Raw genomic sequence first — 27,042 nt, 5'->3', positions numbered from 1 at the left:
GTTTGTAGTCTTTCTCCTTTTAAAAAATAATAAATCTGCCTTTTGATTGCTCTCCCTGAAGCACATGACCTCACACTTCCCCACATTAAACTCCATTTGCCAGTCTTTTGCCCACTCACTCAATCTTTCAAAATCCCATTGCAGAATCACAATATCCTTATCACAACATGCCCTTCCACCTACTTTCATATCATTGACAAAGTTGCAAACCTTATCTACTGTTCGTTTCTCCAGATTATTAATGTAAATAGAGAACAACTGCAGGCCCAAGAACTGATCCCTGTTGTATCCACTAGTTCAGACCTGATGAGGGTCTCAACCTGAAACGTCGACTGTTTATTTCCCTCTATAGATTCTGCCCGACATGCTGAGTCCCTCCAGTATTTTGTGTGTGTTGTATCCACTAGTTACCTCTTTCCAGTCTGAAAAGGACCCATTTATTCCAATTGTCCATTTTCTGAGACAGCTTGTTTTCAATCCATTCTAACACACTTCCTCTAATACCACAGGCTTTTAATTTATGCACAGCCTCCTATGTGGCACCTTGTCAACTACCTTTAGGAAATCTAAATGCACTACATCTACAGGTACCCCTCTATCAACTCCCCCTGTCAAATCCTCAAAGAATTCGAGCAAATTTGTCAAGCATGTCGGAGTAATGCCATTTCAGCTGGGATTTAGAAAACTGATTTAGATGTTGCTATGATGTTTCTTCGAACTGAGAACTGAAATCAGATCTGGACTATGAGGATTTTTGGTTCCAATATTGATTAGAAGTATCTAAACCGACAAAAGGGGCTTCCCCTTTCCTATCTTCAGTCCTGAAGAAGGGTCCTGATCCGAAATGTTGACCGCCTGCTTTTCTCACAACGGATGCTGCCTGGCCTGCTGAGTTCCTCCAGCATCATCGTGTTTTTCACCTAGATTCCAGCATCTGTAGTCCTTTGTTTCTCCAAAATTATGAGGGGTATAGATAAGGTGAATGTATGCAGGCTTTTTCCCGAGTTGGTGTGAGACTAGAACTGAGGACGTAAATTTAGGGTTAAAGGTGAAATATATAATGGGGAACTTCTTCACTCAGAGGGTGGTGTGAGTGTGGAACGAGCTGCCAGCAGAAGTGCTAGACGCAGGTTCACACTGCAACATCTAAGAGAAGTTTGGGTAGGTACATGATGGGAGGGGTTTGGAGGGATATGGTCCCGGTGCAGGTAGATGGGACGAGGGCAGAGGATCAGGTGGGCATGGACTAGATGGGCCAAAGGGCCTGTTTCTGTGCTATGTGCCTGTGATGCTGCTGCAAGCAAGCTTTTGATTGCACCTGTGCACACATGCATATGGCAATAAACTCGACTTTGTCTTTGGCTGAGAGAACAGTGATCAAACAGCGGGGATCCGGGCTGTCAATCATAGGTCCCCGGGACGAGTCACGTGGCCCACACAACCACGTGACGTCCCGCCGGCGGCTCTCCCGCCGCGCATGCGTGGCGCTGCCGGCCACGATGGCGACGCTGATGCGGTCCGTGTGCCGCACTGTGTGCTGCCGCCCGGCCGGGGCAGGCGGTACGTCAGGGCGCTGAGGAGGAGGCCGCTGGAGGTGGTGGACGCTCGCGTCCAGGGAGCGGCTGGGGCCGGCGAGAGGTCCCCTGGCCGGGAGGACCCCGGGCCCCGGGTCGCGTTGGGGCTCAGGCCGGGCCGCAGCCCCTCGGCGCCGCCTCCCTGCCCGACCTGCCGGTCGAGAGGGCGTCTCCCGGGGACAAGCGGCTGGCGTAAGGAGCATTGACATTAAACCTGATGCATGTCCTGGTGCAGGGTCTCCGCCCGGAGCTCGACAATTCTTCTCCCCCCCCCCCCCCCCAGACGCTGCTCGACCCCCTGAGTCCCTCCAGCAGATTGTGTGTTGCTCCAGATTCCTGCATCTGCAGCCTCCTGTGTCTCCATGGTCCACGTCCCTAGATCCCTCAAGATCCCTGTGCAGGTCGATGGGGTTGTTAAGAAGGCGCATGGTGTGTTGGCCTTCATTAGTCGGGGTACTGAGTTCAAGAGCCACGAGGTGATGTTGCAGCTCAATAGCACTCTAGTGAGACCACACTTGGAGTATTGTGTTCAGTTCTGGTCGCCTCATTATAGGAAGGATGTGGAAGCTTTAGAGAGGGTGCAGAGGAGATTTACCAGGATGCTGCCTGGATTGGAGAGCGTGTCTTATGAGGATAGGTTGAGTGAGCTGGGGCTTTTCTCTTTGGAGAGGAGGAGGATGAGAGGTGACTTGATAGAGGTGTACAAGATGATAAGAGGCATAGATCAAGTGGACGGTCATAGACTTTTTCCCAGGGTGAAAATGACTAACATGAGGTGGCATAATTTTAAGGTGATTGGAGGAAGGTATAAGGGGGTCGTCAGAGGTAAGTTTTTTTTACACAGAGAGTGGTGAGTTCGTGGAATGTACTGCCGGCAGAGGTGGTGGAGGTAGATACGTTAGGGACATTTAAGAGACTCTTAGGTAGCCACATGAATGACAGAGAAATGGAGGGCTATGTGAGAGGGAAGGGTTAGATAGATCTTAGAGCAGGATATAATCTTGGCACATCATTGTGGGCTGAAGGGCCTGTACTGTGCTGTAGTGTTCTATGTTCTACCGATTAACCATCACCAGCTGACCCCCACCCCACCCCCCGGGGCTGCTCCTCAACAGAGAACAATTCCTCTTCCACTCTGCTTCTCTATATACCAGCCATCTCCCTCCACCTCTTTATACTGGCTATCTCCCCTCAATTTTTTAGTCCAGATTGATGCTCTCAACCTGAAATGTCAACTGTCCATTTTTCTCCATAGATGCTGTGTGCCCCACTTACTTCCTCCAGCGTCTGTGTTGCTCCAGATCCCAGCATCTCCAATGTCTTGTATCCAGGGAAGAATTGGAGCAGGTTTAGGTGTGGAGACACAAGAGACTATGGATGCTGGAATCTGGAGCAAAAAGCAATCTGCTGGAGGAACTCAGTGGGTCAGGCAGCATCTGTGGAGGCAGAGGGATGGTCAAATTTTTGGGTCAAGACTCTGACCTGCTGGGTTCCTCCAGCAGTTTGTTTTTTGTTCCAGGTGTGGGAGGTACTGTCCTTTGAGCCTGTATTGCCATTCACGAAGATCACTTCTGATCTTCCATCTCAGTGCCACTTTCCACCACTATCATCCTATGCCCAGAAATTTGTTGATCGCTGTCTTGAATGAACACAATGACTGAGCCTCCACAGCCCTCTGAAGTAGACAATTCCAAAGGTTCACTCTCCTCTGAAGAAATTTCTCATCTCAGTGACATCAACCTACCCCTTATTCTCAAATTGTGCTCTCTGCTCCTGGACTCCTCAGTCAGGGAAGGCATCTTCCCTGCGTCTAGCCTGTTTAGCCCTTTATGAATTTTGAGTTTTGATGAGCTTTCCTCTCATTCTTCTAAACTCTACCGAGTATAGTCCCAGTAAAGTCCATCTCTCCTATAGAGCAAACCAGCCAGCCTTGGAATCAGTCTAGTGAATCTTCACTGAGCTCCCTCTATGACCAGTACATTCTCTCGAGTAAGGGAATCAAAATTCCAGGGCAGTCTCATGTCCTATACAATTGCAATAAATCTTCCTTCTGTAATCAGACCCTATTGTAATGAAGGCCGACGTACCATTTGCTTTCAGAAGTGCTTGTTACATCTGAATGTTGGTCTTCAATGACTTGTGTACAAGCACACCTAGATTCCTTTGAATATCAATCCTATCCAATTTCTCACCATTTAACGAATACTCTTGCTTTTCTATTATATGCACCAAAGTATGATCTCAAATTTTTCTACATTATGTTCTGTTTGCCACATTCTCACCCACTCGTTCAGTTTGTCTTTACATTCTCCTCCGTGTTCACAATCCTACTTCGTTTAGTATCACCAACAAACTTGGAAATATTGATATTTGATGCTCCACAACCAAACCATGGATAAACATTGTAAATAGCTGGGCCCAGGCACCAATCTCTGTGGTACTTGACTAGTCACACCCTACCATCCTGAGATGGGTCCATTTATTTCCACTCTTCACTTTCTGTCCAGTAACCAATTAACAATCCATGTGTTCTAATGTTGTGAACCACCCCCTTGTGTGGGACCTTATTGAAAGCCTTCTGGAAGTCCAAATACAGCACATCCATAGTTTCCCCATTCTACTTGCATCTTTAAATAAACTTAAGATTAGTCAAACGTGATTTTTGCTTCATAAATCTATGTTGACTGTACTGAATCTTGTTACGAGCTCACGACTGGTTTGTAGAGGGATCCCTTTAGTGGATCGTTCTGGGGACTCATTTGAAGTTTTGAACAAAAGGTACAACGGAAATGTGAGTAAAAAATTCTATGCAAGGTATGATTTAGGAACAGCTTCTTCCCCATCAGATTTCTGAATGGTCCATGAACACTACTTCGTTATTCCTTCTTTTGCACTATATTTATTTTGTAATTTTATGTCTTTGCACTGTACGGCTGCTGCAAAACAAATTTCACAACATATAAGTCAATGATAATAAACCGGATTCTGATCTGGAATTCACTGCCTTTAGGGAGTGGGGGCAAAGGAATGGGATAGACATATGAGAGGGAATAACTTCCAGAGCTGGGGAAAGAACGTGGAATGGAACTGATGGGATTGCTCTACTAGCATCTGGATTGACCCATTGGGCCAAATGGCCGCCTTCTGTGCTATGACAGTGCTATGATCCTTTTGTAAAGTGAAGCAGGTGGTGAATCTGTTGGTTGCTTTTTGTTCAATAATTCCAGTTTCTCCATTTTGAAGCTAAATGTCTTTTGCTATTGACAGAAAAGTTATGACCATTGCGAAGTCCAAGAAATTCCGTGACCAGCATGGGAAAATCCTTCTCGAGGGTCGGCGGTTGATAACTGATGCCTTGGGAGCCGGAGCAAGACTCGAGACTCTCTTCTTCAGTAATATGGACAGCCTGAAGGAATTGCCTCTGGAGAAACTGAAGGATGTTAAATTCATCAAAGTAAAGTTTGACGAGATTAAGATGTGGTCTGATCTTGTAACTCCTCAGGGAGCACTGGGTAAGTACCAAACATCACTGAAATAAAGGAATAAAAACAGGAATCATTGTAGCCTGACAGTCAGAGAGAATGTAACCCAGGTCCAGGAGGTTATAAACCTGTGCCTATCCCGATACAGGTCGTCCCCAGGTAATGAGCGGGTTTTGGTTTCACAGACTCCATAACTCAATCTTGTCCATAAGTCAGAACATAGAACACTACAGCACAGTACAGGCCCTTCGGCCCACAATGTTGTGCCGACATTTTATCCTGCTCTAAGATCTATCTAACCCTTCCCTCCCACTTAGCCCTCCATTTCTCTATCATTCATGGGGCTATCCAGGAGTCTCTTAAGTGTTCCTAATGTATCTGTCCCCACGACCTCTGCTGGCAGTGCGTTCCACGCACCCACCACTCTTTGTGTAAAAAAAACTTACCTCTGACATCCCCCTTATACCTTCCTCCAATCACCTTAAAATGATGTCCCCTCATGTTAGCCATTGTCACCCTGGGAAAAAGTCTCTGACTGTCCACTCGATCTATGCCTCTTATCATCTTGTACACCTCTATCAAGTCACCTCTCATCCTCCTTCTCTCCAAAGAGAAAAGCCCTAGCTCACTCAACCTATCCTCATGAGACATACTCTCCAATCCAGGCAACATCCTGGTAGATCTCCTCTGCACCCTCTCCAAAGTTTCCATATCCTTCCTATAATGAGATGACCAGAACTGAACACAATACTCCAAGTGTGGTCTAACCAGAGTTCTAAAGAGCTGCAATATCACCTCGCGGCTCTTGAACTCAATGTCCCGACTAATGAGGCCAACGCTCCATACGCCTTCTTAACAACCCCATCGACCTGTGTGGCAACCTTGAGGGATCTATGGATGTGGACCCCAAGATCCCTCTGTTCCTCCTGCCATTAACCTTGTCTACTGCCTTCAAATTCGATCTCCCGAAGTACACAGAAATCACTGCATATGGTAACCACGCCTCCAAAGTATTGTAATGAATGATATCAAAAGCACACCAGACTGCTAACAAAGAACAATTACTAAGAGTGGAGAGAGAGAGAGAGCACTCATGGCAAGGAATGTATGTACCTACATCAGACTTTTGAATTTAATAATAATATGTGAGCTCATTCATATGTAGGGTGCCCATTCATCGGGCGATCGCAACCTGGGGACGGCCTGTAAATAAAAAGGATGAATGTTATTTGGATTGCTGCTTTCAGCTTTCCAAAGTACTTTGGAGCCAGTGAAGTACTTTTGATTTGAGCAGATAATTGTAAAGAGCACAGCAGTCTGCCATTGCGCGCACACCACATGCTTCCACAAACAGAGTGACAATGACCCGGTAATATTACTTTCAGTAATCATTTCCGTTTTACCTGGTAAGTCCGTCCTCGAGGGAGTCTCGCTTGAACTCTTACTGAGACAAAATATCGATGCACAATGAACCAAAACGAAAAGCAGCACAAGTATCAACTTACACTCAAATAATACTTTTTTTTAATAACATTGCATTGAAGCGTCCCAGAATGTTTTTATGCAGGGTTGCCTTGAGTCAATGAATGGCATGTAGATGTATGGCAGATAGTTTTACACAGCAAGGGGAATGGGATGAAGGGCAGATTCTCCAGGCCACAAGCAGAACCACTGCTTCTCTTCAGCAGTGCCATGGAATTACTAACGCCTACTGGAGGCCAGGCTTTGGTTTAAGAATCTTGACTGTACAACAGTAGAAATCGTGTCCCAAACATTGCATGGCCTGGAATTTCCAGTGAAAATAGTCAGTGCTGCTAAGGGGTGAGGATTTAAAATAGTAAATTTTCCTACTATTCTTGCTGTTTGTGGCAGGGATTTTTTTGAAGCCAGAATATTCCAAGATGAAGTATCCAATTCAACAAGAGCACACCATACCTCTCCTCCTTATTTGTGACAACATCCGAGATCCTGGCAATTTGGGCACAATATTACGATCTGCAGCGGCAGCTGGATGTAGTAAAATACTAGTGACAAAAGGTTAGTATCATCAAAACTGTTATAACCATCTGAACCCTCGGCTCTTCGATGTTCTCTCCAGAGACTCCAAAGGGGGCAACAACTTGCAAGGTTTCCAGGAACAGTTTTAACGCCACCTCTTCCACCGAGAAATCTGCCATAAAAGCAGAAAATGCAGGAGGTGCTCAGCAGGACAGGCAGCATCTGTGAAGAGAGAACCAGATAATATTTCAGGTTGATGATACTTCATCAGAACTGAAAAAGTGAGAAAACGTATGTTTGAAGTTGCGGAGAGGGATGGGGAGAATACTTGTGTAGCCAAGGTTGTCCAGGTCAGTAGAATCACACAGCACTGAAACAGGTACTTGAGTCTGCACTGACTATCATGCTCCCGTTAATACTAATCCAACAATAATCCCATTTTATTGTCCCCAAATTCTACTACTTGCATATACACTAGGAGCAATTTATGGGGGGGGGGGGGGGGAGGGGTGCAATTAACCTACCCAATCTTATATCTTTGGCATATGGAAGGAAGCTGGAACACTCAAATCCATGCAGTCATGGGGAGAATGTACAAACTCCACACAGCATCAGAGCTCAGGATTGAACCCAGTTCATTGGAACCGTGAGGTGGCAGCTGGAGCAGCTGTGCCACTATCCCAGCAGTGTAAGCAGAGGGAGATGAATAAATATAGCGGGAAAAAAAAGAAGATTCAGCTCAAACTGAGATGGAAAACCTAGCAGCTGCTGGATATCTGTGATAAAAGGGAACTCTGGAAACACTCTGCAATTCAACGGTGACCCAGAACCTCCAGCTACCTATCACCTTAATTCTCCATTCCACTCTCTCCTTGGTCTCCACACTCTTCTAGTAAAGCCAAATAAGCTTGAGGACTAATTCCTCCTCTTCCATCAAGACATGTTGCAGCACTTGGGACGTATTGAATTCAATAATTTTGGATAATCAGCCTTTTCTGTTTGGGAAAATTTTGATGTTAGGTCATCCATCCATGACATTAATTCGATTTTTTCTCTCGAATTGATTTCCAGCATTCTCTTTATTTCAAGCATTCTCTTTATTTCAGCTTTCCAGAAACTGCTGCTTTTTGCATCTTACAGTTCCAGCCCGATGATGTTTTTCCCTCTAATTCATCTCCCTCTGTTTCTGCTCCCCCCCCCTCCCCCACATAGACAGATGATTAAATGGCACTGAAAGCATTGTGTCATGTGGACAGTCTATCACAGACATTCCCCTTGTTCTCTCCACTTTTTCCCCTCTGCAACTAAAAACACCTGTCTTTCCTCACTTTTTTGGTTCTGATAAAGGGACATTGATCTGAAGCAGTTGCTCTGTTTCTCTCTCCACAGATGCTACCTGGTTGGCTGAGAATATCCAGCGTTTTCTATTTTTATTTTGCATTGCTAGCATTTACAATTTTTCATACCCAAACTGATTCCTTTGAATCAAAATAGTGATGGCTGGCTAATCAACTATTAGACAAACTACCTATTATCTGATATTTGTACATTTAAATATTGTCCATTGGGTGCTGCTTGGGGCATATCTTATTCAAAGGTATCGAACACTACTTGGAATGCCCTGCCTCATTCTGGCTAACTCAAGTTCCTAAATTATCGTACAGGTACACCTTGGCTACACAAGCTATCTCTGGGGAATAAGTGGGTGAAATGGTGTGGTGATGGATTTCGAAGGCTGTAGGTATTTGCCATGAGGTTGTGAGTGATCGGTTAGGTAGTCTTCAAGTAAAGGTAGCTAGCAGTGGGTAAATCAGCAACTACAAATATGAAACAATGCACTCATTTCATAGGTGATGAAGATAAAGACCTGCAAGGATTTCAAATAGGCCAAAGTTGGCATGTAAGGGGTTAAAACCTAAAACATAAGAAGATCAGGGTACATGGGCAGCTGGTGAATCTAGAAGTTAGGTAATTGCTGAGCTACCTTGATGTGTGCAATGTTACCAAGAACAAGATTCGTTGTCCATCCCCTATTGCTCTTGGACTGCCTCAGTTACATTGGTGGATCTGGAGCCTCGGGTAGACCGGAGAGATAATGACCAGTGTTTAACTTTCCTCAAGAAAATGATTCAACCGGTTGGTCCTTATGACAATCTAAGACTTGTGGTCACCACTACTGACGTTAACTTTCCATAATTAATGAATGAATTTAATCTACATTCCTCGTGCCAAGTGGGATTTAATTCCCTAGCTGCCGCAGGAGCCTTGTCGGACAAATTTAAGACTCGTGAGGAGATGTAGATGACCACAAGTTTGTTCAGAGATGAGTAAGAAACATCTTAAAGGAGGAGAGATTGAGATGTTGAGAGAATTAGAGATTAGCAGCTGAAGGCACTGCCCACAAATGCTGGGTCAGTAAACTTCAGGTACTTGTAACAGGCCAGAATTTAAGGAGCACAGATATCTTTGTGGATTACAGAGAACAAGATGTACAGCATGGATTTTTCAGCCCTGTTCAGAGCCACAGGTCCATACATAAAAGTGCCATGGTGACACTTGTCCACTGTCTCAGTTTTCCTGTATTAGAATAATGCTCGTACAATGGAGTTACACCTACTGCACAAATCTTTTTCACTCCTTTCTGGCAGAAATAGTGATTAATGTGTAATTAATTACAATAAAGTAACTTGAACTTATTGTTAGGGGTTCTGGAGTTACGGAATTATGCAAATAAAGCAGATATTCAAAGGAGAATCTGTCTTTAGTTGTTGATGTAAATTGCAAGCAGTAATCAGGTTGAAGTTAACAGGACAGCTTTGCAAAAAGACAGCACTGACTACAGAGCACAGGCTGCTAACCCACAGCACTGTCTACAGAACACGAGCTGCTGCCCCACAGCACTGTCTACAGAACACGAGCTGCTGGCCCACAGCACTGTCTACAGAACACGAGCTGCTGGCCCACAGCACTGTCTACAGAACACGAGCTGCTGGCCCACAGCACTGTCTACAGAACACGAGCTACTGGCCCACAGCACTGTCTACAGAACACGAGCTGCTGGCCCACAGCACTGTCTACAGAACACGAGCTGCTGGCCCACAGCACTGTCTACAGAACACGAGCTACTGGCCCACAGCACTGTCTACAGAACACGAGCTGCTGGCCCACAGCACTGTCTACAGAACACGAGCTGCTGGCCCACAGCACTGTCTACAGAGTACAGACTGCTGGCCCACAGCAGGGGGTTGGCTGCTCAAGAGATGTGGTTTGCAAAGTGAAGTGACCATGAGATGTTCTTGTCTGCATCAGCCAAACCTAAGACAACGGGGTTGTGTTAAATGGCCTACATCAAACCAGGCAACTATGGCTAAGTTATTTTGCACCATTGTGACCAAGCTCAAGAAAGCTTGCAGACCAGACTGATATTGTCAACTAGCACATCAAACATGGTCACAGGCATACTTGATCTATTAGTAGTTGGGATATTTGCATACTCAGAGAGTCAGCCCTCACAGCATTACTTTTAGGTGTCTGGGTTCTCTGTCCTCTGAAGTTTCAGACTATCCGTGTGAATTACTTTGTCCCAACAAAGGTGTTTGAACATTCAGAGGTGTCTCCCATTGTAGATATGTAACTCAGTGGAAGCATTGTCACACTCAGTATTGAGGTAAGCAATGTCACAGTAGCTATTGACATTGTATTGATCTTAAGGGTATTAAAAATGTGATGTACTTTGAGAAACTACTGAGAGGGTCTCCAGGCGAATGTCTGCTTGTTGTGATGAATATCACCAGCTTCAGTATCTCTCCGGTGACTCCATAGAACTATAGAACACTACAGCACGGAAAACAGGCCATTCGGCCCTTCTAGTCTGTGCCAAAACTCGAATCACAGTCACAGCAATTATAAATAAACATTCACAAGGTGAGGAAGCAGGTGCTACCTCTGTTACCCCAGTCATCCTTTGGTCTCCTGCACCATCACACCAATCCCAGCCTTGTGCAAACAATGTCCATGATGTACAACTCAATTCCATGCTAAAGCAGCCTATATCATTGAACAGACTCCCACTCAAGCTCCTGTACGAAGTTGGTGTGTTGAAAAACTGCATTGCAGGGAATTATTAAAATGATTTTTCTTTTCTCTTCTTCCCCCCCCCCCCCCCCCCCCCCCCCAAGGTTGTGTGGATGTCTGGGAACCCAAAGTGCTTCGAGCAGGAATGGGCGCTCACTTCCGCATCCCTGTGGTTTCAAATCTGGAGTGGGAAGTGGTCCCCAACTACCTGTCCACCAGCACTTGTGTTCACGTGGCAGACCACTCCTGTCCAGTTGCTGAGAACCCGTCAGTCCTTCCTGAATCTCTCTCTCCACGTGACCAGAGGTGCACGTCCCCACATGCAGTCAGGAAGCCGATCGAGTCTGAGGAGAGCGACAGTGAGGACGAGGAGAGAGCATTTCTGCTCTCGCTGCCCAAAGTGGACATTCAAGGTTGCTACCAGTCCTGGGCAAGGGAACAAACGGCCATTGTGATTGGTGGGGAGACGCATGGACTCAGCTTAGAGGCCCTCTTGTTGGTTGAGAAGACGCGAGGAAAGCGACTGTATATTCCCATGACTCCAGGTGTAGACAGCCTCAATTCCGCAATGGCAGCGTGCATTTTACTGTTCGAGGGCAGGCGGCAGCTCTTGTTCGAGGCAGCAACTGCTAACAGGACTGAAATGAGCTAACACTGCCTGAGTGAGTGCATCCACTGTAATCTCAGATTCCGCCTTCTCTCATTCAAGTCGGCCACACAAGTTGAGAGGTATTAAACAGTCAAGGTAAAACTAGTATCGAACGTTTTAGCAGGGCCACAGACAAGGTTGGGTGTTTATCAATGTAACTGTTGGCACATTTCTTCTGATTACCATTGCAACAAAGAGTTGGTCGGCCAACAATAGGCTCTGCGTGACTTAACACAGAGTGGTCTTAAATGACATTGACTAGAGTATTGGTGTTTGTACAAATGTATGAAGAATATATTCACCCTAATGCAAAATTGTATTAAATAGCAAGCAATTACCACAACATGCATACTTTGCAAAGTATTGTTTCAGTTGATTAAATGTAGCCTTCGTGGATCACTTCAAATGAATAGACTTCCATCTGTTGTGAGAGCACTTTTAACCTTTAGGTCTGTTGGAGGGGAGCAGGTGTAACAGGTTCTACACTTGTCTTATTGTTACCTTAGATAATTGCTCTTGTATTGTTTGGTTACCTGACATTCAGTAGTACACATCTTTACTAAGCCCTGGTTAACTGTTCCTCTCTCCACAGATGCTGCTGTGTATTTCCAGCATTTTGATGCTTCAGGCTTTCAGCATCCACATGATATTTTTCTGGTATTATACCCCTTGCACCATACTTCAAATCATAGGGTAATTCCCCTTATACAGGTAAATCTTACACAGCCTGTCCTGCAGTACCCAGTAGTTTAATTAAGTTAAGATATCTTTATTAATCACATGTACATTGAAACACACAGTGAAATGCATCTTTTGCGTAGTGTTCTGGGGGCAGCCCGAAAGTGTCGCCACGCTTCTGGCGCCAACATAGCATGCCCACAACTTCCTAACATTTTTCTTCGGAATGTGGGAGGAAACCCATGCAGACACAGGGAGAATGTACAAACTCCTTCCAGACAGTGGCCGGATTTGAACCCGGGTCGCTGTCCTGGAGTTCATTCTGAGTGAGAGCACTGCACCTGCCTGTTTTGTAAAGCTGCAGCCTGATGACACGAGTTGTAGTCTTTGCAGCAGTTAGTGTGTGGAATATTCTAGGTCTGAATCAGACGAGGCAAGGAGGACCGGGGAGAAAAAGCTACAAATCAGTGAAGTTCTGTGGTGGAAAAATACTTGCTCCTTTCAAATGTCGACATTTGGGTAGTCCATTGTACGAGGAGAGTAGATTAAGGGGAGATTGAATAACGGTGTTCAAAACCATGAACAGGTTTGATCGGAGTGAACTTGAGGAGAGCCTGTTCCAATGCCAGGAGCCTCAGTTAACCACAGGACGCAGGGTTAACGTGACTAGCAAAAGAACCAGAGATGACTTGAGCTTGGATCTTAGTGATTTGCTTGGGAGTGTATTGAAAGAAAGCAACTTTCAGAAGGGAACCAGTTAGATACCTGAAGGGAAACATTTGTAGGATTGTGGAGAAAGAGCAATGGTGTGGGACTAATGGCGAGCTGGCAGAGGATCGGTGAACCAAATTCCTGTTCCTGTTGAGGAATTTCACATCCTGCAGTTCAGTAACTTGCCACTAGCTGGTGATGCATCCAGTATCTGTGTCGAAACGTGCAACACTGATTCCGGCCGCATGGTGGCACCTGGATCTGCATGGAGCACTGCAGCAACTTAATGTGGTGGGACAACCTTGATCTGAGGGAATGTTGTGCAGAGCAGACATATGTTCTTTATGGTTTAGGAAAATGAGAGGTGACCTCAGTGCAAATGTACAAAATTCTGAGTGGGATGGCTGGCTTGAGAGGCTGTTTCCACCAGCTGGAGAGTCTACAACCAGGGAGTGCATTTCAGGCCAACAAGTCAACCGTTTTAAGATAAGACGAGGAGAAATTTTTAAGGATTGTGACTCTTTCAAATTCTCCACTCCAGAGATCAGTCTCAGAGTATGTTCAAGGCTGAGATTTGTACAGTGTTGTACTCTGAAGGGAACCGGAATTGAGAATAGTCAGTTGGGATCTTATTGAATGGCAGAGCAGGCTCAGCTGCAAAGCCATCGCCTGTTTATGTCCATAATGAAATGCAGTATTGAACCAGGGCATTTGCCAACCAATTATAGCCCAGCGGTGGAACTCTTCCATATTAGTTTAAAGTGGTTTATAATTTTACATAAAACAGCCTGGGCTGATACTCCAGTGCAGTAGACAATAGACAATAGGAGCAGAAGTAGACCATTCGGCCCTTTGAGTCTGCACCGCCATTTTGAGATCATGGCTGATCCTCAACAATCAATATCCTGTTCCTGCCTTGTCCCCATATCCCTTGATTCCCCTATCTATAAGAAACCTATCTAGATCCTTGAAAGTGCCCAGAGAATTGGCCTCCACTGCCCTCTGAGGCAGTGCATTCCACAAATTCACAACCCTCTGGGAGAAGAAGTTTTTCCTCACCTCTGTCCTAAATGGCCTAGCCCTTATTCTTAAATCATGCCCCCTGGTCCTGGACTTCCCCAACATCTGGAACATATTTCCTATTTCTATCTTGTCCAATCCCTTAATAATCCTGTATGTTTCAATCAGATCCCCTCTCAATCTTCTCAATTCCAGCGTGTACAATCCCAGTCTCTCCAACCTCTCAGCATAAGTCAGTCCCGACATCCCCGGAATTAACCTCGTAAACCTATGCTGCACGCCCTCTATAGCCAGGATATCCTTCCTTAACCCTGGAGACCAAAACTGTACACAATACTCCAGGAGTGGTCTCACCAGGGCCCTGTACATCACTGCCTGCTGCACTTGCTCATTCACTTTCAGTGACTGATGAACAAGGACTCCTAGATCCCTTTGTATTTCCCCCGTACCTAACTCCACACCATTCAGATAATAATCCGCCTTCCTGTTCCTGCTCCCAAAGTGGATAACCTCACACTTATCCACATTAAACTTCATCTGCCAAGTATCTGCCCACTTACCCAACCTATCCAAATCACCTTGAATTCTCCTAACTTCCTCTACACATGTCGCACTGCCACCCAACTTTGTATCATCAGCAAACTTGCTAATGTTATTCACAATGCCTTCATCTAAATCATCAACATAGATCGTAAACAGCTGTGGTCCCAGCACCGAGCCCTGTGGCACCCCACTAGTCACGGCCTGCCATTCTGAGAAACATCCATTCACCCCTACCCTTTGTTTCCTATCCGCCAACCAGTTTTCTATCCATGTTAATACCCGCCCCCCAATTCCATGAGCCCTAATTTTAACCACCAATCTCTTGTGCGGCACTTTATCAAATGCCTTCTGAAAGTCGAGGTATACAACATCCACTGAATCTCCCTCGTCTATTTTCCTGGTTACATCCTCAAAAAACTCCAGTAGATTAGTCAAGCATGATTTGCCCTTGGTAAATCCATGTTGACTCGACCCAATCCTATCATTGCTATCCAAATATGCCGTTATTTCATCCTTAATAATGGACTCTAGCATCTTCCCCACCACAGATGTTAGGCTAACTGGACGATAGTTCCCCGTTTTCTCCCTCCCTCCTTTCTTAAAAAGTGGGATAACATTAGCCATTCTCCAATCCTCAGGAACCGACCCCGAATCTAAGGAACATCGGAAAATGATCACCAATGCATCCACAATTTCTAGAGCCACCTCCTTTAGTACCCTGGGATGCAGACCATCTGGACCTGGGGATTTGTCAGTCTTCAGCCCCATTAGTCTACCCATCACCATTTCTTTCCTAATGTCAATCCACTTCAGTTCCTCTGTCACCCTCTGCCTTTTGTCCATCCTTACTTCTGGGAGATTTCTTACATCTTCCCCTGTGAAGACAGATCCAAAGTACTTATTAAGTTCGACTGCCATCTCCCTGTTTCCCGTAATAATTTCACCCGATTTGGTCTTCAAGGGCCCAACATTGTTCCTAACTAACTTCTTTCCCTTCACATACCTAAAAAAGCTTTTGCTATCCTCCTTAATATTCCTGGCTAGCTTGCCTTCGTACCTCATTTCTTCTTCCCGAATTACCTTTTTAGTTAAATTCTGCTGCACCTTAAAAATTTCCCAATCTTCTATCTTCCCACTCAGCTTGGCTCTGCCATACTTCTTCCTTTTTAACATAATGCTATCTCTGACTTCCTTTGTCAGCCACAGTGGCCCCTTTCCCCTCTTTGAGTCTTTCCTTCTCTGGGGAATAAACTGATCCTGCACCTTGTGCATTATTCCCAAGAATACCTGCCATTGCTGTCCCACTGACAATTCTGCTAGGATGCCCGCCCAGTCAACTTTAGCCAGCTCCTCCCTCATGGCTCCATAGTCTCCTTTGTTCAACTGCAAAATTGACCCTTCTGATTTGCCCTTTTCCCTCTCCAATTGCAGATAAAAACTTATCATGTTATGGTCACTACCTCCCAATGGCTCCTTTACTTCGAGTTCTCTTATCAAATCCTGCTCATTACACAGCACTAAATCCAGAATAGCCCTCTCCCTGGTCGGCTCTCGTACCAGCTGCTCCAAGAATGCATCCCGGAGGCACTCTATAAACTCCCTTTCCCGGGGTCCAGTACCAGCCTGATTTTCCCAGTCCACTTGCATATTGAAATCCCCCGTAACTACTGTGGCATTACCCTTGCCACATGCCAACATTAACTCACTATTCAGCTTGCACCCAATATCCATGCCACTGTTCGGAGGCCTGTAGATAACACCCATTAGGGTCTTTTTGCCCTTACACTTCCTCAGTTCTATCCATACTGACTCTACTTCTCCTGATGCAATGTCCCCCCTTGCAAGGGACTGAATCTCATTCCTCACCAACAGGGCCACCCCACCCCCTCTGCCCACCTTCCTGTCCTTACGATAGCATGTATACCCTTGAAAATTCATTTCCCAGGTCCGATCTCCCTGCAGCCATGTCTCCGTTATCCCAACAACATCATACTTACCCATTCGTATCTGAGCTTCAAGCTCGCCTACCTTATTCCTGACACTCCGTGCATTCATTACAGGTTACACACCCGACTTATGGTCACCCTGTACATACGAGCGTTTGGGAGATCGGTGGGATGGATGGGGATGGGGACTGATTTGCCGGCTGCTGTGGGGCTGCAGGCATCTTCTGCCGGGTGGGAGCGGGGCATTTTCACCTGCCTTCTCTCCCCGTCGCTCCACCTCTGAGCTGCAACAATCGGGGGGCTGGGTGGAGCCGAGCAGAGCTGGGAGCCCTGAGCAGACTCATTCACTCACTGAGTCAGTGAGGCCGGCTGGTGGCCACTCGTCCCGCCCCTGCTCTCTCTCCCCTCACAGCTGTTTCTGTGACCCTCCCCCACACACTGTTTCCGTTCATTTCCGACTTATGGACATTTCTCGGGATCAGAACCCTGTGGTAACCTGAGGACTGTCTCTATGACGCTATGGTTCTACCTGGCACAAAAGTGGAGATGAGGTCTGAGGCTGGTCAGGTATGATCACATTGAATGGCAGGGCAGGTTTGAGGGGCTGGGTTCCCTCCTCCTGCTCCTGTCTGCTTGTCTCCTTGTGTAGGTTGTTTCCCCACACACCTTTTATTCATTTCCAACCTATGAGCAGTTCTCAGGATCAGAATTCTGTCGTAACTTGGGGACTGCCTGTACTGAGGGGGAGCTGTATTGCCATTGGTGCCATATTTCAGAATCAGGTTTATTATCACTCATGTATGTTGTGAAATTAGTTGTTTTGTGGCAGCAGTACAGTGCAAGACATAAAAATTACTATAAGTTACAAAAATAAATAAATAGTGCAAGAGAGGAATAACGAGGTAGTGATCATGGGTTCATGGACTGTTCAGAAATCTGATGGTGAAGGAGAAGAAGCTGTCCCTGAATCATTGAGTGTGGGTCTTCAGGCTCCTGTACCTCCTCCCCGATGGTAGTAACATGAAGGGGGCATGTTCTGGGTGATGAGAGTCCTTAGTGATGGATGCCGCCGCCTTGAGGCACCGCCTCTTGAAGATGTCCTTGATGGTGGGGAGGGTTGTGCCCGTGATGGAGCTGGCTGACTCTACAACCCTCTGCAGCTTCTTTCAATCCTGCACATTGGCGCCTCCACACCAGGTGGTGATGCAATCAGTCAGAATACTCTCCACCGTACATCTGTAGAAATTTGCAAGAGTGGTAACATACCAAATCTCAAACTCCTAACAAAGTAGAGCCACTGACATGCCTTCTTCGTGATTGCATCAACATGTTGGGCCCAGGATAGATCATCCGAGATGTTGACACCCAGGAACTTGAAGCTGCTCACCCTTTCCACCGCTGACCCCTCAATGAGGACTGGTATGTGTTCTCCTGACGTCCCCTTCCTGAACTCTATAATCAATTCCTTGGTCTTGCTGACATTGAGTGCGAGGTTGTTGTTGTGACACCACTCAACCAGCCGATCTATCTCACTCCTGTACGCCTCCTCGTCGCCATCTGAGATTCTGCCAACAACTGTGGTGTCATCGGCAAATTTATAGATGGCATTTGAGCTGTGCCTAGCCACACAGTCATGTGTAGAGAGAGTAGCGCAGTGGGCTAAGCACACGTGCTTCAACTCAAGGATGGATTTGTGATCCTATTTCAAAGAAGAGCGGGAATCCTGTCCTGTATCCAGGTCACTATTCCTCACTTTGCAACATTAAGGTAGATTGTATGGCCTTTATCACATTTGTCTTTGGGATCCTGGTGTGTACAAATGGCAACCGTTTACCCATATTTTAGCAAAGATTGTACAATTACTCATGTGCTGTGGATGTCCCGGAGTCCTTTAATTCTCTCAGGGGATGTGGGCGTCACTGCCAAAGCTGGCATCTATTGGTCTTAAACCGTAGCTTGTCAAGTGTCGACCACAATGCTGGATTCAGTACTGCAGGTAAGCACGGAAGATCTTCCTTAAGCTACACGTGTGACCTAGATGAGTTGTTACAACATTGCAGTAGCTTCAAGTTGATTCAGCCAGTTATTTCATTCCAAGTTATTTAATTACCTGAATTTAAATTCCTCAGCTGACGTGCTGGGACTTGAACTTGTGGTTCTGGATCTTGAGCCCAAGGGAAGTTTTAATGCACATTAATAGCAACAGTTTAAATCGCTAATAGTTAAAAGCAATGGGAGATGATAAAATTGGTAAGCAGTAACTAGGTGAAAGTAGTGAAACCAGAAGGTTATTAACTCGGACCAGACAAGATGAGAAGATTAGCTCTGGGTTCAAAGTTTGGCAGTGCAAACCAGCCTCGCCTCCACTGACTCCATGTAACTTCCTGCTGCCTCAGGAACGCTGCCAATGTAATCAAGGACTCCTCCCACCCCGGTCATTCTCTCTTCTCCTCTCTCCAGTTGGGGAGAAGATATAAAAGCCTGAGAGCACGAACTACCAGACTCGAGGGCAGCTTCTACCCCACTGTTATCAGACTTGAATGGACTTCTCATATGTGAAAAGATGAATTCTTGATTTCCGAATCTACCTTCTCATGACCCTTGCACTTTATCTGCCTACTTGCTCTGCACTTTCTCTGTAACTGCAACGTTATATTCTGCATTCTGTTTTCTTTTTGCTACCTTGATGTAATTACGTACGGCATGATCTGCCCGGATGACACGAACAAAAGCTTTTCACTGTATCTCAGTACATGTGACAACAGTAAACCAGTACGCATTTCTAAACCAGTGAGAGAGTGAGCCAGCAGAGGGGAAGGATGTCGTCCCCCAACCAGATCGTAGCCAAGATCAATGGCAGCAAATAGACAACAAGCTAGCGGACATCTGGAAATTCTCAGGCTAAAAACAAGCATTCTACATTTTTAAAAAAGTGAGAGTTCTGGCAAGCTGACAAAGTTTTGCAATAAAATCTATGGCAATAGTATTTAAAAATTCATCAAAACATCCTGGAGGAATTTGTCCTTCTAATGGGTGGAGAGTGAAACTGGAGAGAATCAGTGGAGCCAGTCAGGAATCCAAGTAATGGTAAAAATAATGAAGTTGATGTAGAAAAATGTCAAACACAGATTAATTTCTAGAACTGAGGCCAGACTTGCACTGAACTTTGGTTAGATGATACCTGGAGAACTGCACTTAATATAAAAAATAATAGATTTAAAAAAATGGAAAAAATACACAAGAATGAAACAAGCACTAGAAATTAAGATTATCAAGAAAGACGACAAACTGTGTGTGTTTCTCCAGGAAGATGGGGGAGCTGGGGTGCGGTTCTTGTTGAATACCCCTCTCAATTTTGATGAAATCTTTGAAAGGGTAGACATACAGATGTTTTCGCTTCTGAGGGAGACTTAAGGGGTCATGTGTCAAAAGTGATCAGTGATGAATCTAACAGGGCGAGTAATCCAGAGACCTGATCAATGATTTGGAAACAGAGGTGCAGATCTCCACCACAACGGTTCATTAAATAATTGGGAATAAAAAGCTGGTGGTATAACTATATTGTGAAAGTGTATCTGGTTATTAAAGCCCTTTAGGGAAGGAAACCTGCTGTCCTTACTTGGTCTGGGCAATGTGTGACTGCAAACCCACAGGGCAGTGATCAACTCTCACCTAGTCCTCCGAAATGGTTCAGAAAGTCACTCGGTTCGAGTGCAATGAATGATTGTAATAATGCTGTGTGTTATAACAATGCTATATCCAGGCAGAAAGAATGGAGTAACACAAACACTTGAAAAGAATGATAGGATTGAACAAAGTCAACATGTAGGTATGAAGGCAAGTAATGTTTGATTGATCTGTCGAACTTTCAGGATGTGACTAGGAGAACAGATTGGGACAACCAATGGATGTGGTGTATTTAAATTTCAGGAAAGGCCTTTGATAAGGTTCCACACTGGAGGTTGGTTAACAAGGTGACAGCACATGGGATTGGGGGGGCGGTGGTGGGTGGAATGTACTGACAAGAATTGATTATTGGGAATTGGTAAATTGGTTTATTATTGTCACATGTACCAAGGTACAGTGAAAAACATTTTGCATGCTATCCATACAGATCATTTCATTACAGTGCATTGAGGTAGTACAAGGGAAAAGCAATAACAGAATGCAGAATAAAGTGTTACAGTTACAGAGAAAGTGCAGTGCAGGCAGACAATAAGGTGCAAGGTCATAATGAGGTAAATTGTGATGTCAAGAGTCCATCTTATCGTACTAGGGGACCATTCAATAGTCTTATAATAGCGGGATAGAAGCTGTCCTTGAGCCTGATGGTACGTGCTTTAAGGCTTCTGTATGTCCTGCCCGATGGGAGAGGGGAGAAGAGAATGTCCAGGGTGGTTGGGGTCTTCGATTATGCTGGCTGCTTTACCGAGGCAGTGAGAAGTGTAGACAGAGTCCATGGAAGGGAGGCTGGTTTCCATGATGTGCTGAGCTGTGTCCACAACTCTCTGCAGTTTCTTGCGGTCCCAGGTAGAGCAGTTGCCGTACCAAGCCGTGATGCATCCGGATAGGATGCTTTCTATGGTGCATCTATAAAAGTTGATGGGGGTCAAAGGGGACATGCCAAATTTCTTTAGCCTCCTGAGGAGGTAGAGGTGCTGGCGAGCTTTCTTGGCCGTGGCTCCAACGTGGCTGGACCAGGACAGGCTATTGGTGACTGAAGAATGAACGTCCTTGGGTTGGCAGGCTATGACTAGTGGGTGCTGCAAGGATCAGTGCTCAGCTCCAGCTATTCACGATCTATATCAACAAGTTAACTGAAGGTACAAAATATATTTTGAAGGTTGCAGTCACTACTAAAATAGTTAGGATTGTAAGGAGGATGTAAGGAGACTTCAGTGGATATGAACAAGCTGAGTGAGTAGGCAAAAAAATTGGTAGATGAAATATAATTTGGAAAAATGTGAGGATATCCACTTTGGTCTGAGATTGGGTTGTGTCGATGTTTAAAAGATCCAAGTGTCTTTGTGAAGGCCAACATCAGGCACAGCAAGTTATCTGGAGAGCAAATTGTTCGTCTTCATTATGAGAGAGTTTGATGACAAGAGTAAGGAGGTTTTGTTGCAATTATACAGGGCCTTAATGAGACTGCACCTGTACTATTGTGTATGGTTTTAGTATCGTCACCCAGGAAAGGATGGGCGTGCAGCATGGATTCTCTAGCCTGGTTCCAGGGATGGTGTGTTTGCCATAGAAGGAAAATGACTGGGACTTTATTCTTTAAGGTTTGGAACGATGAGAAACTCCCAAAATTCTTAAAGGGCTTAGCAGGCTGGATGCAGGAACTGAGAGTCCAGGACCAGAGGCCGCCGTTTCCGAATAAGGGGTAGGCTGCTTCAGACAATGAGGAGCAAAGAATTTCTTGACTTGAAAGGCAGGTGAACCTTTTTGGAATTCTCGACCCCGGATGGCTGTGGAAGTTCAATTGAAATGCTCATCCGACAGATATTTCTGGCTCTAGGGGAATCGAGAGACGTGGTGGGAGTGATGGAAAATCCTCCCCCCCCCCCCCCCCCAAACTTCTCATTTCTTTTTCTTTGGAGCAGACTTGATGGGCCGAATGGCCTACTTCTGCTCCCTTGTTTTGTGATCTTGTGACACTGATAATGGCTATGCCATTTCTTTTTCTCAGGGTTGGGGAACCAAGAACCAGAGGGCATAGGTTTGAGGTGAGAGGGGAGAGATCTAACAGGAGCTTGAGGCGCAACATTTTTTTTTACACTAAGGGTAGCATGTATGTGGAACGAACTGCCAGAGGAAGTGGTTGATGCAGGTACAACAACAACTTTTAAAAGACAGTTGGACAGGTACATGGATTGGAAATGTTTAGGTTATGGGCCAAATGCTGGCAAATGGGACTAGCTTGGATGGGCATCTTGGTTGGCAGGGACCAGTTGGGCTGAAGGGCCTGTTTCCATACTCTATCACTCCGATGGCAGAGCCAGCTCGAAGGGCTGGAAGGCCAATGTCTGCTCCGATTTCTTGTATGTCCTTGGGTAATTTCCGTGTCAATCAAGCTCAGTGGGCACACTGCTGTGAGTGACTAATTTTATGCACAGAACATCGATGTAACTATTCCTCACTCACTATGTTCTTTGGGAGAAATTATTATGCTTTTATTGAGAGAAATTTGTTTCTTTTACTAATTCAAATAAACTTTTATTCAGAGTAAATTGACCTTGTATGCTGTCAGTCATAAACTTCTTACCAATTGATCGGCTGATTCAGTATTGTCACCAAGTCCAGTAAATTCTGAAAACCTGGCATCTGATTACTCTAAAATCCTGATGATCTGGGATCCATCTCGCCGATTTGTCTGGAATGTGAGTTGGGGTCCGGTGTGCAAGTGGGATGTGCAGTCAGAGCAGGAGTGTGGCTGGTGGGATCTGGACTGTGAGCTGTGGGTCCAGAGTGCGTGTGTATTCCTCACTCCCACTCACTGGGTTCACCATGCAACATGTTTGGGTATTAATGGCAGTAACATCCCATAGTCCAGAAAATCTGCTGGTCCAGCACCAAAGTCCCAAGGATGCTTGATTATCAGTTTTACTGCATTCAGGTGGGGAGGTGAGGTGAGCTAAACAGAAGGGAGTAAAGGGTATGGTGATGGGGTCAGGTGAAGTATCATGGATCATTAAAAAAACATGGTGTAGAAAGGTCCTTTGGTTCATTGTGTCATGTCCAGTACAATATGAGATGATTGTGTGGCGAATAAACAACACTATCAACGAGTGGGGTCAGAAGACTGGTTTCTCTGCTTTTAATATTATGCATTGAGGTCCATTCCTAGTCATTAACTGCACATAACGCTTGCATTAAAAAAAACACGGCCATAACCCCTGTTCAGAGGAGCTGTGGTTCTCGCACACACCTTTTAGAACAGTCAGGGCTGGGATGGACCTCTGACTCCATCAGGATCCAGAATTCAAGTAACCGACAAGAAGCACATCACAGGATCACAGAACCATTCAGCGGCAACTCCTGGAAGTGCTGAAGTGAAATTACTGCATCGGAAGGGATACTGGATGAGAGGGCATTGAAGTTCAACCCTAATGAAAGTTTGCGGACCTGAAACTGCTTCTCCCTCCACAGATGCTGACTGACCAACCAAGCGCTTCCAGCATTTTCTGGGTTTTTTTATTCTCATTTACCATTGATGCTTGTTTGACCCTGTGAAAGGTTTATCAATCAGTCCCCAATTCTTCTGCCACATCCTTGCAAATTTTCCTCTGCCAAGTCTGAATCCAGTTCCTGCTTGAAAGTTTTTGAATCCGCTTTCACCAGTCTTCCAAATCCTAACAACTCACTAAGAAGTACTCCACTTATCTCCCTCTCTGGCTCTGTTGCTCATTACCATTAACCATTGCAGCCCTCTCTGTCATCTCAAGTGGACATCATACAGTATGCTATTTGAAGGAGAACTGGGGAGTGTTCTCCTGGTGCCTTGGCCTCTCAGTCACCATTATTAAGAAAGACCATCTGGCCCTTATTGCATTGCTGCCTGTGAGAAGTTGCTGTGATCAAACATACTGTTGCTCTTCCTATCACTGCTCACCCTTATACAAGTATTTCATTGAGCGTAAGGTGTCTTATGACATTGAGGTTGTAAAAGTTACAGAAATGATAGCTTTCCTAAAAAATATCTGATAACTCACAGCCACTGTCTTGAAGGGCTGAATAGTCTCTTGTGCCATCTCGTTTCATGAAGCGTTTAGCGTAGCGCTTTACAGCGCCAGCGACCCGGGTTCAAATCCGGCCGCTGTCTGTAAGGAGTTTGGACGTTCTCCCCGTGTCTGCGTGGGTTTCCTCCGGGTGCACCGGTTTCCTCCCACATTCCAAAGACGTACGGGTTAGGAAGTTGTGGGCATGCTATGTTGGCGACGGAAGCGTGGCGACACTTGCGGGCTGCCCCCAGAACAGTCTATGCAAAAGATGCATTTCACTGTGTGTTCTGATGTACGTGTGACTAATAAAGATGTCTTATCTTAAAGAAGGCATACGGCGTGCTTGCCTTCATCAGTCGGGGCACTGAGTATAAGAGTCAGGAAGTCATGTTGCACCTATATAAAACTTTGGTTAGGCTGCACTTGGGCGTATTGTGTGTGGTTCTGGTCACCCATTACAGGAAGGATGTGGAGGCTTTGGAAAAGGTACAGAAGAGGTTTACCACGATGCTGCCTGGATTAGAGGGTATGAGCTCGAAGGAGAGGTTGGACAGACTTGGGTTGTTTTCTCTGGAGCATCGGAGGCTGAGGGGAGACCTGATAAAAGTTTATAAAATTATGAGAGGCATAGAGAGGGTAGAACGTCAGAATCTTTTTCCCAGGATGGAAATGTCAAATACCAGAGGATATGCATTTAAGGCGAGAGGGGGTAAGTCTAAAGGAGATGTGCAGGGAAAGTTTTTTCTTTACACAGAGAGCGGTGGGTTCCTGGAACGGGCTGCCAGGGGTGGTGATGGAAGCACTTACGACAGTGGCATTTAAGAGGCTTTTAGATTGACACATGAATATGGAGGGAGATGGATCATGTGCAGGCAGGCAGAAGTTTAATTTGGCATCATGTTCAGCACAGACATCATGGGCTTGAAGGGCCTGTTCCTGTGTTGTACTGTTCTATGTTCCACCTTTATTGTTGAATGCTCAGCATCAAGTTATATTTGCTGGCATTCACAATGTGGACTCAGTACATCCCCCAGGGCATTGGGAACATTGAAACACACTTCAGGGTGTGGGGAGTATCTCTTCCTTGCAGTAATGAGGGGTAATGGTGAACCTACCTGTTCTAGAGTACAAGAATCAAGAGATTTCTAATAGAGCCATACTGACAGGAGGCTGGTCGTTCAGTCAGTCAGGCACCTTGAAGCCACAACTTAGAACCTTGCTGTAAACTATTGCTCTCTAGGCCAGTACTTGTGTTCTAGCCCAACAGTGCAGAGCATTATGGCAGGTGGTATGCTCACCTGCTTTAACAGATCAAGAAACATAAGGAAATAGGAGCAGGAGAAGGCCACTGTACCCTGGATGAGATGAAGCAAGATAGCACCGGAATGTGGTGACTTGTTGCAAGCAGTTCTCTGCAGATCTACTCATTACTTGTGTTATAACTGTTCTACTCTTTTAGATTTGCATTCTGTTATTGTTTTGCCTTGTACTACTGCAATGAACTGCTGTAATGAAATGATCTGTATATGGATGGCATGCAAAACAAAGTTTTTCCACTGTAATTCGGTACATGTGACAATAATAAACCAATTTACCAATTTTGTGTGATCCTGGCTCAGCTGCCCCAGGTCTCATCTCCTCTTCTGCACCAGTTCCGCATACTCTCAGTTCCCCAATCTCTCAGCACGGAATGGAGGTGGCAAACTTGCACTTCATTTCTGTTCTACCAGCCACATGGAGCATAGATACCAGGATGTAACAAGTGCTGCTTGTTTTGTTCGTTCTCTAGAAATGTAAGACTGAAGTGGAAAAGCTCCAGGCTGACTATTGGAACGGTGCCAGGTGAATCATGTAGAACTGCAGGCCATTTAGTCATAGTAGCTGCTCTAGAGAATTGGCATAGATATAAAGCAATCCTACTCTGTTGATTTTCTTCCCCCCATATCCCTGCAATTATAGTTCCTTTTGAAGTATACAGTTTCCTTCTGAAAGCTCCTATTGAATCTCCTTCCACCACCTCTTCAAGCACTGCAGTGTATTCCAGATCTAAACAACTCATTGCAAAGAATTCCCTTCTTCCCCCTTGGGTGCCACAGGGATCCGTCCTGGGCACGCAGTCATTTTCTATTTATCTATATCCCTTGGATACTTTACACCACACATTTTTTCTTCTGAGACTGCTGACAATACAAAGCAAATTACAAACATAGGCTGTGGGTCTGACAGAGAGAGAGGCTTCAGAGGGATAAAAGCAGTTAAGTAGGTGGACAAGGAGGTGGCTGGTGGAGTATAATCTTCCCATTTTATAGAAAGAGAGAAAAACAGGAAGGCTTAGAAATCTATCTGTACCTTTAATGGTTGTTGCATGCAAGGCCATGAGGTGCTTTGACTGTGTGCTTTCCCCATTGAAATGCAGCAGCACCACTGTTTGCCTGTTGCAATCTTTCCCACGTGCTCCAAGAATGAAAATAGAGTGAATCTGGGAATGATCTTTGGAGGTGAGGGCCACCGCTTAGAGGATGGGGTGAGGGGTGTTGTTAGGAGATAGTGGATGGGGGACTGGGCGTGGAGATTAGGTATCCTGAGAAGCACTTGTGTTTAAAATAAAATCAAAGGGATCCTATCTGTGTTGCCAGATGCCAA

At 45.5% G+C, this 27,042-nt stretch overlaps 1 protein-coding gene across 2 annotated transcripts; it reads left to right on the top strand.

The window, feature by feature from the left end:
- The first annotated feature begins 1,488 nt into the window (after nt 1-1,488).
- Nucleotides 1,489-12,124, top strand: mrm3a (mitochondrial rRNA methyltransferase 3a). 2 transcript variants are annotated; one of them, XM_052035545.1, is made up of 4 exons: nt 1,489-1,766; nt 4,842-5,086; nt 6,929-7,093; nt 11,233-12,124. In XM_052035545.1, the coding sequence occupies exons 2-4, from the start codon at nt 4,849-4,851 to the stop codon at nt 11,778-11,780; spliced, it is 951 nt and encodes a 316-aa protein (XP_051891505.1). In that variant the 5' UTR covers nt 1,489-1,766; nt 4,842-4,848; the 3' UTR covers nt 11,781-12,124. The 2 variants fall into 2 exon arrangements, with proteins under 2 accessions (XP_051891505.1, XP_051891506.1); XM_052035546.1 differs by lacking the exon at nt 6,929-7,093.
- Nucleotides 12,125-27,042: the final 14,918 nt, after the last annotated feature.

Source organism: Pristis pectinata, chromosome 21, assembly GCF_009764475.1.
Source record: "Pristis pectinata isolate sPriPec2 chromosome 21, sPriPec2.1.pri, whole genome shotgun sequence".
NCBI lineage: Eukaryota > Metazoa > Chordata > Chondrichthyes > Rhinopristiformes > Pristidae > Pristis > Pristis pectinata.
This window is presented reverse-complemented; position numbering and strand designations above follow the sequence as displayed.